Below are 16,947 nucleotides of genomic sequence, written 5' to 3'. Positions count from 1 at the left end.
GATTTGACACTGTCTCTCCAAAACATCAGTTATTACCAATTGGCTGACATTATCACAGTACCACTCTAACCTTCAAAATATTTCCTTAGTAATTATTTTTTATTGCATTGCCTTCTTTACTTCAGCCTAGTGGATACAAGCAGCATAATTTGGGGATTCCATGTTTACAGAAGGAAGGTCGATGGGAGTCCAGCCAGGAGATAATTTGAGTTGTCAAATTCAGAGTTAAAAAGGTATGGATGAGAATTTCACATGGTTGAAGTATTAAAAGGAGAACTAGGTAGTCATGATGAGGGAACACACATGTGGCTGAAAGCTCATATGGGGTCAAATCTGACAGTGAGGTTGCAAACAGTTTGGTTTAAATCAGATAACTGCCTGTGAAGATGGAGGCAAGGTTATATCATTAGTGGCATAGAATACAAAAGTAAGAACGTAAAGTTAAACTTATACAGATCACCATCTAAAATACTGTGCCCAAACTTGGGTACCTGTCTTTGAATATCATCTAAAGGCAATAGCAATGATAAAAAAAATTAACAAGAATGATTGCAAGGTTGAGAGGCTTCATTATGAGGAGACATTGTGATTTTACAGAGCACTGAATGTCAAGTTTAACCTGTAACAGAGATTGTAATGCTATAATGGGCAACATTTCATTACCTGAATATATTCAGTAAGGCTGTTAAACACTTGTTTAGCTACTGCCATAGCCTTGGAGAAATTTCTTTTTCCTGGTTCATCAACAACATCCTTCCCAGAGTAGTACCAATAGAAATCGCTGATGGATTCCTAGGCCGGTCAGGAACAACAGGATCAGAATAAAATCGTCAGAATTCCAAACAGCTCATAATGCCACAACGATAAATTACATTTTCTTATTTACAAACAGGAGGAAGATCTTCCTTAAAGTGAAGGAAGGAACTTGCAGCAACTGGCTCTCTCTACCTTCAATACAGAGACCAATAGCTCTTCCTTTTTGAGTTTATTCTTTACACAGTTGCAATTATGCATATTTACAGTGCTGCAGTGTTGTTCGATGTTGAATGAGATTATATACACATTTAGTTGACTGAGATTGAATAGGGTATTACACAGATTTTTTATTTGAAATTTCAGCCAAATATAAACATTAAGCAACAAACCTTTTAAAACAAATTTGTACCTGTAGACGAAGCAGGTAGTCGACAGTGCAGATAATGATGTTGATAGTTGTGGTATTACCTGTTTGAGTTCGCAGGTAATTCTGGAAATCTGAAATTAAAATGCATTTTCAGTGTTAGCATAGCTTTTCCCTAAGTGTAGCATTTCTCTCAGCTTCTTACATTTGTGATGGCACTTTGAATTTTGTTTGGGCTTTACTGCACTGAGAGGAATATTCACCACTTTCTAGTCAGAGTACTACAAGTAGATCATATATATATAAAAAAAACTACATTGTCCTGAATTCAAAGAGATTCCTTTTGGATGGATAAACTTTAAATATATATATATCCACAAATGCTTGCTGCTTCAGAATTAACTATATTCTTTAACCATTAAGTCCCAGCAGCTAACTATAAAAATGTTTGATGATTTCTGACACACCAACACAATTATAACTGGATTGAATTATTGTTCTTTACTTTACACTATAACAGCATCTCTTCTTCAGCAGGATTAAGGATAACTTTCTTCCGTTCTGGCATTGTTGGTTCTGAGATCATTAAGCAGTCCAATGGTGGATCTGCAAATTCTGGTGGGGCAAGTACATTTTGCTGAGGTAGGTGGATGGGTTGCTCAGGTTTCTGCATGCTCCTTCTGTGGCTTGTATTTAGCCTCCACCTGGGCTTGCTGGAGAGGCTTAAAATCATTTGTGGATGCTTCTTTGCTAAACTGGGGAATCTTGACCTTCAGAGTTCAAAGTTTGGGAGAAGATTTGTAGCTCGGGTGCTCGTTGTTGTGGTTCTGTTCGCAGAGCTGGGAATTTGCGACAGACGTTTCGTCCCCTGTCTAAGCGACATCCTCAGTGCTTGGGAGCCTCTTGTGAAGCGCTTCTGTGATCTTTCTTCCGGCATTTGTAGTGGTTTGAATCTGCCGCTTCCGGTTGTCAGTTCCAGCTGTCCGTTGCAGTGGTCGGTATATTGGATCCAGGTTGATGTGCTTATTGATTGAATCAGTGGACATCCACAGATTCAATCAATAAGCACATCGACCTGGACCCAATATACCGACCACTGCAACGGACAGCTGGAACTGACAAACCACTACAAATGCCGGAGGAAAGATCACAGAAGATCTTCACAGGAGGCTCCCAAGCACTGGGGATGTCACCTAGACAGGGGACGAAACGTCTGCAACACAAATTCCCAGCTCTGCGAACAGAACCACAACACCTTCAGAGTCTCACAAGTTGGTGACAATATTGCAGTTATTCAAGGACGCTTTGACAACATCCTTGAAGTGTTTCCTCTACAGTCCTGGATTGTAACCAGAGTCACGATACCAAGGGCGTTGGCCTGAGAGAGGACTTTGATACTTGAGCGCCTCTCCTGCCAATAGATTTGTAAGATTTTGTAGAGGCATTACTGGTGATCTTTCTCAAGGGATCTGAAGTAATGGGTATAACTGCCCATACCTCCAATGCTTATGCTGCTTCCCTGTAGACTGAGTTTGGTGTCTGATTTGTGATCCTTGCTATTAAGACATCCTGGTCCTTTGATGGTCAAAGACTGCACTGACACACCGGAAGTGATGTTGAAATTAACTTTCAATGTCAATGTCTGCTCTCGCTAGTAGGACATTCAAAAGACAGAGGAATTATCAACAACATCAAAACCTCTGTACAATAGCAAATACATGGTTTTCGTGATAGGTGTGTGGAACATTTAAACGCCACACAAAGAAGAACTCAAAGATACTGCATAGTGGCATAGGAAAGGGTGAAATGCCATCAACAATATTCTTTTGGTCTTCAAATGCACTCAGCCTAGATTTCAGTTGCATACTGAACTCCACCAATGTCTAAATAACCAGATTATCTAAATGTTCAGGAATGTAAAGTTTTGTTAAGATAAGTATTCCGTTTAAATTTACCTCCCATTGATTTCAATTTATGTCCTACTGGCCTGGTTTACCTTGAAGTAATAGTGTGGGTTCCTTGCATTGGTGTCATTTATTAGGTTTATTTTTTCCATGTTATGTATTGACTTCGCATTCTGCAGACAGTAATTTATTTACTCACTGACGTTAAGCTGCTGCTTTTCATTGTAATTTATCCAATCAATTCATTACCAAAGGATAAGGTTGTGGGTAAGTTACACAAAATAATTTGTATTTAGTCTTTTTTATTTATGTACTCAAGTTTCAAGAACATTAACATTGTCTATGCATGTTATTTGTTTCACACATATTTTCAGAATTGTTCAAACCTACTTCTTAGAGCAACCTCACTGTTTTTACAGACTGCTAAAGTCCTTAAATGACTCAGGCAGCAGCCTCATTAACATATACTAACGCAACCAGAAATACACTGGAATTTTAATAGGATCTTGAGTAGGATAGGTATGTGGGCTCTTCACTCACTAATTTGTGTTGGGAAAGAAAAGCCCCTAGCTTTCACTAAATTAATCAACCTCTTCGGACTTTACAACACGTATCCAGGACAAGTGGGATTTGAACTCTGACCTTCTGGTCCAATCGTGGGGACATTACCACAGCACCACAAGATCCCAGTGAAACCAAGTTTTAAACTTAGCTTTACAGTATCAGAAGCAGCAGGACTTTTGTACAAGGTTGGGCCCCACAAGCAAAGTCTAGACTGCTGCTGCACCAGATTTCATCCACATTCTCAACCAGGCCAAATGCCATCCATTTTTCATTAACCTGCTTACAGCTTCCATCCATTTCAGAAGTAAAGGCAACTGGTCAGAGGTAAATGAGACCAGGCAGTTAATGGGTCCCCATAGAGCAAACACCCAGCTACAACTCTCTCACGTATCTCAGACTTTTCTCAGTTGTCTCCACCTCAAAATAATTAAGCATTTATTTATACTGATATATGCTTAATATTTTGCATATTAAATTATTTTCTGAAAAAACTGATTGTAATATGGAAGCACAATTGTTATATACCATTGTTATGTCCTTCACAGAGCAACTGTAGAAACCTGAAGAGATCTTGAGTAAATTCATCATCTGACATCACCTTCTCACCTACATAGAAAGACAAATTATTATCTTGCAGCAGAAATATAGTCTTCAGAACAGCACAAAATAAATTAGCGCCTCTTAAGTAAGCCATTGTTAGTAACGAAATTGTAATTTCTTCAGTCTCAAACCACAGAAATGAATGTATGATGACATCCCTGAGGTGAAACTAAGAAAGAACTAACCTTCCTCCAGCACTTATGAAAATAAGAGGACATGTACTTGTCCAAGTTACAAATCTCTCTTTAGATTGTTACCTATGGACCTAGGAGGAGGGGTAATTGGAATGCAAATAACTTTAATTTTATATTGCTCCTCATGGTAAGTAGGGATCCAATAAAGAGAAAAAAAATTCAGAATAATGGACATGAACTTGCCAGGAAACTGTTTGTCCATCATGACTTTAGAACAGAAGCCATAGAAGGCCCAGAAAAACATTAAGCTTGTTGAGTGGGAGATGCCCTGCATAATTTTACCCTGCCCTTGGCACCACATAATGATGCTATCAACAGTAGATTCATGGGTTAGCACACTGTATGAGATGACAGAAGATTCTGCAACATCCAATTTGGACACTAACCTTTTGTAGAAATATTCACCTTACATACAAATGGCAGAGTTCAAGGTGACAACTGAGTGATTGGTGGAGTCGAGGGGGAAATCACAAGTATCGGGAGAAAAAATAATTCTAAATCAACAGTGGTTTTGGGGGAGGATGAAATAGGGAAGGATTTTCAAGGCTGGGGTGAGGGAATAGATTAGGGGTTTGGGATTGGAAGGAGAGTTGTTGGGCTGTGAAGTCTGGTTTTCAGAACTAGGGTTGAAGGACACCAGAGATTAGGGATGCTGAACCAGCAGCACACAGTCGGAAAGGAAGAAGGAGTGAACTAACCTTAGGCCAGGTGAGCCCGTGAATTTGTAGGTAGCTTATTGTGCAGTTGAGGGGAATACTCCTGGGCCATTCTGGATCCACATTCAGAAACAAGTACTTTCACTTCATCCTGGTTGACCAGGAGTATTCTCCTCTCATGAATATGCACTGCCACTGGCTCAGAGTTCCCTTTGCCTCTTTTCCATCTCGTTCTAGGGATCTCAAGTAGGCAATGTATCTCTTACTTATATAAAAGCATCTAACATTAGATTTAAGTGTGGCTAAAGGACATCTCTTGTCTATTTTTAATCTAATAAGGCACGGGATGTATTCATGGTCAGAAATAGACACAATGCTTCCTGCCTGCTAACTCAAGGACTTTGAATGACATGCATCTCCTGAAAGACAGCCTGATTTCTAGGCACCTGTCACTGATTCCTGGTTTGTGGTGAATTTGTTAATCTCATTACAATAGACATAGAGGCATGTAATCATGCCTTGGTAAGCCCAGGTAAATAAGGCTGGGTGGGGGCAACACTAAAAAGATGATATATCAGCAAGAATTTCTGCTTCAGATTGCTATTCATTTAATCCAGCAAGGATGTACTCAAGATATTGGATGAAAGAGATATTAGGTTTGTTTGTGGTGCAGACATACATCATAGGCCATTTGATCTCCTTATGCACTGTAACAATTCTGCGCTACAACCAATGGTAACACTCTCAACCTGGTCTAAGCAACTGGACGTTATAGTGAATCAGCAAACATCTGTGGAATGGACCAGATCATAGCCTCCAGAAAGATAGGGAAGAAACCTGAGAGGACATAACGTCTAGGTTAAAATCAAATCTACTTTTTTTTGGTGTATTCTATCTGTAATTTACAACTTAACTTCCTTGCTTAGAACTGGTCAGCCTGAGACGTAAATTTCAAGTGGTTAAACTAATAAAGGTGAGGTTAGCCTGTCTGCCTTTTGATTTTAGCTTGGCTGCACCATTCCTGGGACTGACCTGCAGGATGATATCAGTGCCTGTAGCTGAGGTAGAATTGATTATGCACACACCTCAGTGGTGTGTGCACAGTTTTCCTGTTTTGCAATCTGATTAGTTTATAATCCACAAATATTTGCTCTAACTAGTACTGTGTCCATCTAAATATGTATGTCAGCTATTAAGATAAAGAACTAAAGTCACACAGCAGTTATTGGTGGGGTAAGATTCACAAATATAAGTTTTGTGATATTTTTGGGGATGGGGGGAAATGGTATATTAAGTCAAAATTTCAATCACAAATCTACGCACTTGTTATTTGGCACAACTCTTCAGATGTTAACAGTGTTCAACCTCAATAACAACCAGTGAATTAGTAATTTGTTTAGAAACAAATTAGGACTAAAATGTACATTATTACATTTATATGAGAGGTATAGAAATATGCGTGACAATTAGATTCGTATGATTTGGGTGTGTAGAAATGGCTTCATGTTTATTGTTGTTGTTCATGACATCATCAGGCTGAGGATGCCATTTCAACCTTGTTACTATGTCATCACCTGATTGGATCCCTGTCAGTGCATTGATTTCAAAATCTTCAAGTCTTCACTTCACACTATTTCTATAACTTCTACTAACTCTTCATCCAGCTCACAACATCCCCTCTCCTGTATACCTTTCTTTGCCCCATGACTGGTGGCAGCCTCAGTTGTGTGCTGTAATCCATCTGGCTAGCTCTTTCTACATCCTAATGGAAATTCCAGAAGCTCTTCTGTTGACTACATTTCCAAATACTCAACTGACAATTCTCTCAATGTGTGTCCTAGACTGCCAATTCCCTTACTCTTCAGAAACATTTTGCAATGTTTTATAAGATCAAAGGCACTTTACAAATTCTATAATCACAGAAAATTAAGACTCTTGCATCCTCTTTCCCCATCAATTTTTATTCTTCTTATCTAATCTCTAATACTTTCCTGTGATGAGGTGAGATCAGACATAAAGAAAAGACAGTCCTCTGTTGTTGATGAAACTATAAAATGAACTCTGGCTGTTTAACTCTCTCTAGCTCTGCTCTTTGTACATTAGTAACATTGGTAATGTTAAGAAAATCACTTCAATAAGAACATGTTAAAAGGAAATCTGGGCAAAATTTTCATCTGAAATGGAACTTATTCCATCCCCAGTGCAATTACAACACAACTGCACTTGTAAGTTAAAATAACAGATTACCCATCTATACCTAGTAGACATAAGTAAAGGTAGAACAGGCATTTCTCAAGCAATGTGGGAAAGTCAATTAGCAAGAGACTTAGACCAACAACCAAACTGGTTAAACTTTCCGTTTCCCACCAAAGATGGAGACAACCTCTGTAACCGTGCTCATGTCTTCTGACATCAGGCATTCCATACATGGTTCATAGTTCAGTCTACCCAAGTCTTACCTTCCTTGTGACAAAATCTCTTCTTCAAATTAATTGTATGTCAAAATATTTTGTAATTGTTTTGCTGTAAACAGAATGTAACATGCATAGGAAATGTGCAACATCTATACTCGAGGAGCTGATTTTAAAAAGCCTATAGACAGTTCCTAATCTGAGACGTTTGGACATTCTTTATTCTGGGGAATGATTACTACACCAGCTAAATTTGAACTTGCCTTACATCAGTCCTTTTACTCCAACCTCTTCTAATGTAATATCACATAAGGGGGACAGACCCAACAGATCCAGTTCCAAAACACACAAAGAATCAAATAAGAACAATGCTGGTCAGATAGCATTTGTGGAGAGAAACAGTTTACGTTTTAGGTTGGTGATAGATCAGTTGAAAGATCACCTTCATATGAGTCAGTTTCTCACCAGAGAAGTTGTCTGCCACATGGAGTTTTTCTAGTTTTTGCATGTGTTCATATTTCAGATTTGCAAAACTTTAGTATTCTGGCTTTATACAAATGAAGAATGTTTAATAAAGGCATATAGGTTCCCAAATGTAGAGGAGATAAACCCAGGTTGGGAAATTAAGATTAGAAGACACAAATTACGGAAATTAAGTTTAAACAGACGAAGAGCTCAAAAGGTAGTGCATATTTGGAATAATATAGACAGACCAGTTGATTTTGAAGAACATACAGAAACATAGAAAATAGAAGCAGGTGCAGGCACCCGACCCTTCAAGCCTGCTCTGCAACTCTGTATGTTGTGGCTGATCATCCAACTCAGTACCCTTGTCTCTCTTTCTCCTCATATCTTTGATCTTTTTTGCATTAGGAATTATGTCTAATTCCATCTTAAAACATTCAATTTTTAATGACCATTCTATGCTTTAAGACCACAAGAAACAAAAACGGGAGTAAGCTGTTCGGCCCCTCAAGCCTACTTCACCATTCTATAGGATGATGGTTGATCCGACCACTCCTCACGTTTCTCCATAACCCTTGATTCCTCAAGAATTTATCTATCCTAGCCTTAAATACAAACAAGGGGTGGTGGAGGGTGGTTTTTTGGACTGGAGGCCTCTGACCAGAGGTGTTCCATAGGGATCAGTACTGGACCCACTTTTGTTCGCCATTTATGTAAATGATTTAAATGAGAATATAGGAGGCACAGTTTGTAAAGTGGACGGTGAAGAAGGTTATCTAAGATTGTAATTGCGCTATCTCAGAGATCTTGGTCAACTGGGTCAATGAGCTAATGAATGGCAGATGGAATTTAATTTGAATAAATTAAATTTTGGTAAAAGGACTAATACAATTAATGGTTGGGCCCTGGGTAGTGTTGGAGAACACAGACACCTAGGGGTTCAGGTATAAAATTCTTTGATCTGGGGTCTGGCTGGGCTTTTATAATAATTCCTTAGAATTATTGAGCTCAATTTCACAAAATGGCATTGTGGAAGCAGCAAAAAGAGGCCATTATCTGGCCATTTAAAGGTTTCAGTAAGACTCAACGTGGGCAGGTTAGCTGACACCTTTCTCATCTGCTGTGCTATGCGGATAACTCGTGGGTGCAGGAAGGCGGGGGTGGGGGGTGTGGTGGTGAGTGAAGTGGAGTGGGGTGAGGTGGGGTGGGAGGGCTGGCCACCTACTCTGTTTTTTGCACAACTCCTCCCATCCTGTCAGCGCTATGAAATTCCAACCCCTCTCCTTGCAAAATGCTTAAAAGCATGAGGAAAAATGGTTTGACAGTGTAATTACAGCACGCACCTCATTGGATGACATTTTAACTGTGGGCACAATATTCCTAAAACCACATTGGGAATGTGGGCCCCTTCTACTCTCTTGTTTGTTGCTGGTTCCCATGCAATTCAAACTAAAATTAACCAACTGACAATGTGCCAAGGGCACACGTGGAAGAAGCAATCTGTATTTCTGCATTTACTCTTTATTGAATGTTCATGGTCCTGCCTGATGTTGTACTCTGCACGCTGATGGATATTGCTGATGCTGCAGATTCCTGGCCCTCTCTTCCAAACATTGTAAAGCACATTGACTGAGATCACTCTCTGTGAGGATAGTTCAAACGTTCTGGGTGAATTTTAAGCCCTGTCAGAACTCTGTCGGTCAAGACCTCGAATAGACGCACATGGGGACAATACCGACCTCTGCCTTTTAGGTGTCTCAGTTTCTAACCACGACTGACAGTCTCCACTCTGTGCCCTGGCACATCAAGGGAACTAGACCATTCCCATTTCACTCCTTTGTACCCCAATGCCACCCTCGATCTTCCCTTGAATTCTTCTTCCATTCCTCTTTATATCTCTCCCTCACCAGTCATACCCATCAGCCCCCAACCTCCATGCAAGGTATTATTCCACTGGCCTGCTCCCTTGTATGTAAGGTTATCCAAGAAAGCTACTGACCTCAGGCAGAAACACATAAAGCCGTTTGCTTCCATTACCTTTAAACAAAGGTGCCATGAGATTCTGATAGATTGTTGACTTTATCTTGAAGGTAGGACCCAACTAAAAATTGGATTTTATGCTAATGAGTATTTATGGAATGAAAATCAATAATAAGTGGGAACCTGCCTCAGAACACATGCGGAAAGGTGCATCACAAACACCCTGCTGTCTTCAGCTCTATATTTTAACCAGCCATCAGGAAATGGAATTTTTGATCCTGCATAGCTAATTATTACAGCACAACATGTTTCCTGTTCTTGTAAGCTCCACAAAATACCCCGCGTTGTAGTTGCCACATTGTGGCGCAGTAATAGATAGGTCTGGTCTCTCAACAATTGAGCTGCTGGAAAATGGAAAACTAATACCAAGTCTCTTCCTTTCATCCCTTCATTTGGTGCATGGATGAACTGAGTGCTGAAATGCCCAGTAGCTACTTGACACATTGATAAATTTCAATTTCACAGTGTTATGATATGCACTGCGATGCAGCAGACTGGTTGTCCGTTTTGTACCTTGCGTAATTTTCAGTAACTTCAGTGGAATGGAAAATGAAGTAAGGGGGTTACAGGCAGCTGACCACATTCTGCCTCTTTCGTATTCCTACCAAAATAAAGCTTTGTTCCATAATGAGCTCTCAAAGCAGAAATGAACTGTGTACCATATTACTTGCCAACATGATTGTTGATCAGCCCAAGATCTGGGGTCTTACTGGGCTTTTACAACTTTCCTGAGAATTAATGATCTCAATTTCACAAGGCATTGAGGGATCTGCAACTTGCTACCTCTAGTTTCATACAGTAACCATCAAAATAATGCTCCATTCAACTTAGTTCAGTCATTTCAGGTAGGTTATTGATGAAATGGTAGTGTAAGTGGTCACGTTGCTGGTTTAGTAATCAGGAGCCCAGCCAATGACCTTAGAAGATGGGCTCAAATCCCACCCTGGGAGCAAGTAGAAATTAAATTACACTTCTAAAATCTGGCAAATAAAGCTGTTTCATTAATCATTAATACTAATTCTTGCAAAAACTCTCTGATTCACTAATATTGTATAGGGAAGGAAATCTGCCAGTCTTCAACTGGTCTGACCTACATGTGAGATGGAAAAGCACAGCAGGTCAGGCAGCATCCGAGGAGTAGGAAAAGCGATGTTTTGGGCAAAAGCCCTTCATCAGGGCTTCATCATTCCTGCCCAAAACTTCGATTTTCCTGCTCCTCGGATGCTGCCTGACTTGCTGAGCATTTCCAGCACCACTCCAATCTTGACTCTGGTCTCCAGGATTTGCAGTCCTCATGTTTGCCTGGCCTACATGCGACTCTAGGGTCACAGCAACGTGGTCAACTCAACTGCCCTTTGAAATGGTCAAACAAGCTAATCAATTCAAGGATAAATAGGGACAGGATGGTCAACAAATCCTGGGCAATGACACATGAAAGAGTAAAAAGAAATGATGAAGTTTAATGAATGAGTGATTTTTTTCCCCCATTGTGAACTATCACTTATGATAACCATATATTAATGATAACCACACAGATGGTATGCGCTGGTATCATTTTTATATTGTCTGTAACAGCAGGTTATTGAATTCAGCAGATAAAGCAAGCACACTATCACAAGGATATTGATTTCTCTGCCACTTAAATATTTTATTTCTGCTATCATGCTCGTGATAAATTCACTTTCTTCCAATGAAAAAAAACTAGCTTTTAGAATGCATGCTAAAAGCTGAGCTCCGACCTGCAATTTCTGTCGCTTTTAAATGGAGGAAGAGCAAGGTTACTTAAGCGTTTAAAGCAGTTACTCCTATCTGTCTTTATCAGCCAACCCCTTTTTTCACAGGCAATGAGAAAACTCAGCAGATTCACTGACTGCCATGAACACTGCATTTGCACTAGCTGCTGGAATCAAAGCAGACTCAATTTAGCCCAAATTGTGCCTTTCAGCTGAAGTGAAAATTTAGCCCACTGTTTCTCAATAATATTAAATGAAGAGACATAGTAGTCATTCAACATGAATGGGGATGAATTAGTTATAGACAGTAGTAATCATGACTTTATGAAGTAAAATCTACTCGATGAAGAATGTATAAGTAGATGAGTGAGAGTTCCAAAAAATAAAAACACACAATGCAACAATCCTTTCGCTGGCAATACTCATCAACATACCAGAACCGTTTTGTTTGCCTTCTGAAAAATAGATTAACCAATAAGGGGTTAAACATAATTAACTATTATATCTTTAGTACTCATCAAATCATTAAAACGTTACTGCCTTCTCACAAATGCTTTTAAAATAATTCCGCTGTTAATTTTAAAAGCATACACACAATCTGCTAGTGTTATATATTCTACTCACACTCGAAACTCTCACCTGGCAATGCACTGAGTTTGGGCATGTTCAAGATTATCAAATGTAACAAGCAAAATCAGACAGATATTCATTCAAATTATCATTGAACATGCACTGCAGATCGTAATTAACCAAAAAAACAGCAATCTGATCAAAAGATGGAGAAGATTTTAAATGGTAAAATTAATAACTCTTGATAATAGTCTATTCCAAACAATTTTATTTTAAAAATTTTGTTAATTTGTTTAATCTTTTTAAGACACATAATCCTCCATTACTGAACCCCCTAGAGGTTCACTACTTGACTCTTTCATTAATTTTGAGAACAGGTGTTCCAGAAATGTTAGTTGTTACTTTTCCTGTATAAAACACATTGTCATTTTAAAATCTCATTGAAAATTTGTGATTTTTTAATTGTCAAAGCTGAATTGCCTTCTTATTGTAATCACTTCACTTATTGTTAAGCACATTAGATGAAGATGGTACTCTTGCATCTGCCATTGCATTCTAAGAGGTCTTGTGAAGCAGTGGATAGCATTCCTATCTTTTTGCCAGAAACTCCAGGTTCAAGTCCACCTCAAGACTTGACAGCCATGGAAACTGCATCATAATATAGGAATAACATATTATTAATCCGCAAATTCGTCCAGAATGCCAATGGCAAGGGAGGAGAACAAGAATGTTTCCGAAGTATAATAGCCTCCCCTCATCCTTGACGAGGCACATGACATTCTCAAACTCATTTCCAGACTGAGCCGGTCAGACAGGAATCCCTAAACTGCATTCCAATCTTGGCCAGTTGAAGTTCCACTCCCAGCTTCCCAACGTTCTCTAATTTATATAGGGGAATGGGGATGGTGAAGGATGGAGGGCCTAACTTGGGCAAGGGAAGATTAGCAACAGGAATATTTAGTCCTGGTAGTGTTGGGGGAAGGAACAGGCAGGGAAAAACAGCCTGGAGACTTGTCATGGGCATTTAAAATTTTAGCCATCTTAATCTGCTCCTATCCTTTGTGGGTGGAGTAATAGCATTTCCTCAGGATTCATATGGAGAATCGGGCACGTTTAGCCAGAGAACAATTTGTCTTACGCACAGGAGGGAGAAGTTAAAAAGGAAAAAAAAAGTTTGGTGATTCTAGCTACAATTCATCTGAAGTGTTTTACGGTAAGAAATATACAAGTCACCCGTTATGCCTCAACCTTTGAAAAATAATTTTGTACTTGTAAAAACTGTGTGCTATGGGCACCGTGCTGTGAATTGACTTTGGACTGGTTTTGTCTTTAAAGCTTGGTTCCTAGTGGGTCACTTCACATCAGATCCAGAAGCAGCAAATTAATGTGGAGCTCAAAACGCTTCAAATCGTTGTCATACCACCAGGCCGGATCTGCATGACATACATTTATGGCAAGTGGTCAACGGAATCAGACGCTGTTTTGTTGGTTTTGACCTACACAAACATCACGTGAGAAAAGAAAAACAAGAAATAAACACCCCTAAACAATTATTTACCACTTTCACGTTTGATGACTGTGGACCAGAGAAAAGTGGAAAAGAAAAAAAGGACGGAAAATGAGTAAAAAGTAGAAACAGAAATACAATCGCAATCATTCAGTAAATACTAATTAAATAAAATCAACTGAATCAATTATAAACTAGAATAGACTGATTAACTGATTTACAAAGTTAGAGGAAAGAAACTAAGCAAAACTCAATAAAGCAAGTGAAAAAATTAAAAAATATTTTAAGATGTAGGACGTAGATCTCTAACATGAATATTACATGCTCCACCACAGTAATGCTTTTATACATCTTCAGAGAATGTTGTAATTATTTCCTCACAGATACATTACAGTTTCATAGACATTATCTTGTTACTTCCTAATTTCAGATTTGCTTTTTATTCAACTAGATGTTGTGAGCTGCAGCACATAGCTACTTACTGGTTCCATCTTCTGTGACCATGCCGAGACCTTCAGCCTTATTTTGTCTTTCAAAAGCATTGAGGTCAAGCACACTGTTAACACACAATATCCACAACTGATAAGGAACAGAACTTAAAGTTAACACTGCTTGTATATCATTACAGCATATAAATAGAGTCACAGAGATGTACAGCATGGAAACAGACCCTTCGGTCCAACCTGTCCATGCCGACCAGATATCCCAACCCAATCTAGTCCCACCTGCCAGCACTCGGCCCATATCCCTCCGAACCCTTCCTATTCATATACCCATCCAAATGCCTTTTAAATGTTGCAATTGTACCAGCCTCCACCACTTCCTCTGGCAGCTCATTCCATACACGTACCACCCTCTGCGTGAAAACGTTGCCTCTTAGGTCTCTTTTATATCTTTTCTCTGTCACCCTAAACCAATGCCCTCTAGTTCTGGACTCCCCCACCCCAGGGAAAAGACTTTCTTTTTATCCTATCCATGCCCCTCATAATTTTGTAAACCTCTATAAGGTCACCCCTCAGCCTCCGACACTCCAGGGTAAACACCCTGTTCAGCCTCTCCCTGTAGCTCAGATCCTCCAATCCTGGCAACATCCTTGTAAATCTTTTCTAAACTCTTTCAAGTTTCACAACATCTTTCTGATATGAAGAAACTCAGAACTGCATGCAATTTGATTAAGAGAATGGCAAAATAAAACTTGCAAGACTTAATTACATTGAAGTTTCTGCTCTTGACCAGGCTTTGAGCTCTGGCGTTGCAGTACTTATTGCAGTGTAAGTAAGCTACATAAAGTTTTTATTGCAGGATAAGTAGGCTATATAAAAAGTTAAAAAGCAATATCTGAAGCAGAGAAAGACACAAGGCTATAATGAGAGACAGCAGGGTAGTGTAGTTAAGTCTTTGAATGCAAAGATCAAATACAGAGGTAATGTTTCTATTAAGCTTTGCAGATGTGCTGCACACTAAATTCTCTCACACACAAGTTGGCCTTGGAGTAACTGCACATGCACAACTGAGAGAACAACTTAAGGGGTCTTGTGCACTCAAGTAAATCACTTAGCACTCTCCAAAAGGAATTGATGTTGTGTGAATGACTTTGTACTGTAAATGTCTTTGGTTTTATAAAACGAGAAATGTGTTGTGTCTATAATATTAACATTTCAAAGCTAGTCTGGACATGTTCACATATCTATGTACATTGCACTGTGCACGTTGAATTTGGCAGCATATGTTAATGATGTTCACAATGTGGCAGCTGTTGCTGGAAATGTCAAAAGCAATTCACATAAGGAGAAGGGAATAGATGCCTGTTACTGAAGTCTGTGATCATCATGACAATGGATGACAGAACTGCGAAGCTTATTATTTTTCCAGGGCACCAACATAGCCAGCTTCTTATTACTTAACAAGAAGAACGTTCATCAGTGGGGCTTCAAAATCACTGTTGACAAGCTGCTCACTACATAACACCAAAGTCAGGGAATGAGTGGGTGGAGTGCAGAGGAAAAACAAAAGCTAAATTTAGAGAATCTTGATAAAATTATTCCCTGCATTTCATATGCGAGATTCTGCCTAGGAGCACATACTGCCCAGATTCTTGCGGGGAGTGAGGGGTGAAGAGGAGAAGAAAAGAAAGGTAGTGTGGTGATAACATGGTGCTAACGACACTCGGACTAAAGCCCAGGTCACATGAGTGTGTGTGTGAGAGAGAGAGAGAGACAGACAGATAGGGAGGGAGAGACAGAGGCAGAGAGAAAGAGAGAGAGAAACAGAGACAGAGAGAGAGAGAGACAAAGAGAGGGACGGACAGAGACAGAGAGATAGACAAAGAGAGGGACCGACAGAGAAAGAGAGAAAGAGAGACAGAGAGAGAGACAGTGAGAGAGAGAGAGAGCGCGCAAGAAAAAGAGAGAGAGATAGACAGACAGAGAGAGATTGCCAGGGAAAGAGAGAAGCTGATAATGAAGTCCATGAGTAGGTGAAAATGGGTTGGCTGTGCTGAAAGCAGCCCCTGTCATGACAGGGCCTAACACGGGTAAACGTCATGAAAAGAGGTGTTCAAGTCCTAAAATTATCAATGCTGAGTCTGGAAGGGTGGAGGTCCTCAAGCAGAAGATGTGATGTTGTTCTTTTGGCTAGCGATGAGCTTCACTGGAGTACTGTAGCAAGCTTGAGACAGAGATGTTGGCCAAAGAACATGGGTTGAAGTGGCAGACAAGTGGAAACCCTGAGTTATTTATCACGGATAGAACATAGGTGTTCTGCAATGCAGTCACACAGTCTCTGTTTTGTCTCTCCAGTGTAGAGAGGACCACTGTGAGCAGCAAATACAATATAGACAGATCGCTGCTTTAATGGAAGATGTATCACTGTTTGGACATGAGGTGAAATGGGATGCTGGTCATGTTCTGTCATCAGCAAAAATGCCACCTTTTACCAGCCACTGTCAGTTCTGAAGAAAATATTAACACTGTTTTCTCTCCATAGGTGCTGCCAGACATGCTGAGTTTCTCCAACAATTTCTGTTTTTTGTCACAGTTTTATGAAGTAATGCTAAATCTCTTTTACTTCATTCTATTCCAATGGAATTAATCTCAATATCACAAACCTCTCCTAATAAATTTCCATCCCTTGTACTGCTTCTAGCATTATAATGTGGTGACATTATTATCGCACAAGCAGAAC

The 16,947-nt window shown here is 39.6% G+C and overlaps 1 protein-coding gene across 9 annotated transcripts in view; it reads right to left on the bottom strand.

Moving 5' to 3' along the window:
- LOC132836584 (ryanodine receptor 1-like) overlaps positions 1-16,947 on the bottom strand; it is a 402,705-nt gene that overhangs the window by 53,604 nt on the left and 332,154 nt on the right. For 3 of the 9 annotated variants that reach the window (XM_060855950.1, XM_060855954.1, XM_060855951.1), the window contains 6 exons: positions 14,247-14,320; positions 13,816-13,833; positions 12,122-12,142; positions 4,114-4,194; positions 1,166-1,254; positions 664-792 (listed from right to left, as the gene is read on the bottom strand). In XM_060855950.1, coding sequence (XP_060711933.1) covers positions 664-792; positions 1,166-1,254; positions 4,114-4,194; positions 12,122-12,142; positions 13,816-13,833; positions 14,247-14,320 — 412 coding nt within the window. The remainder of the gene's footprint in view (positions 1-663; positions 793-1,165; positions 1,255-4,113; positions 4,195-12,121; positions 12,143-13,815; positions 13,834-14,246; positions 14,321-16,947) is intronic. The other 6 variants (XM_060855953.1, XM_060855956.1, XM_060855957.1 and 3 more) reach the window with 2 other exon arrangements.

Source organism: Hemiscyllium ocellatum, chromosome 47 (genome assembly GCF_020745735.1).
Source record: "Hemiscyllium ocellatum isolate sHemOce1 chromosome 47, sHemOce1.pat.X.cur, whole genome shotgun sequence".
Classification (NCBI taxonomy): domain Eukaryota; kingdom Metazoa; phylum Chordata; class Chondrichthyes; order Orectolobiformes; family Hemiscylliidae; genus Hemiscyllium; species Hemiscyllium ocellatum.
This window is presented reverse-complemented; position numbering and strand designations above follow the sequence as displayed.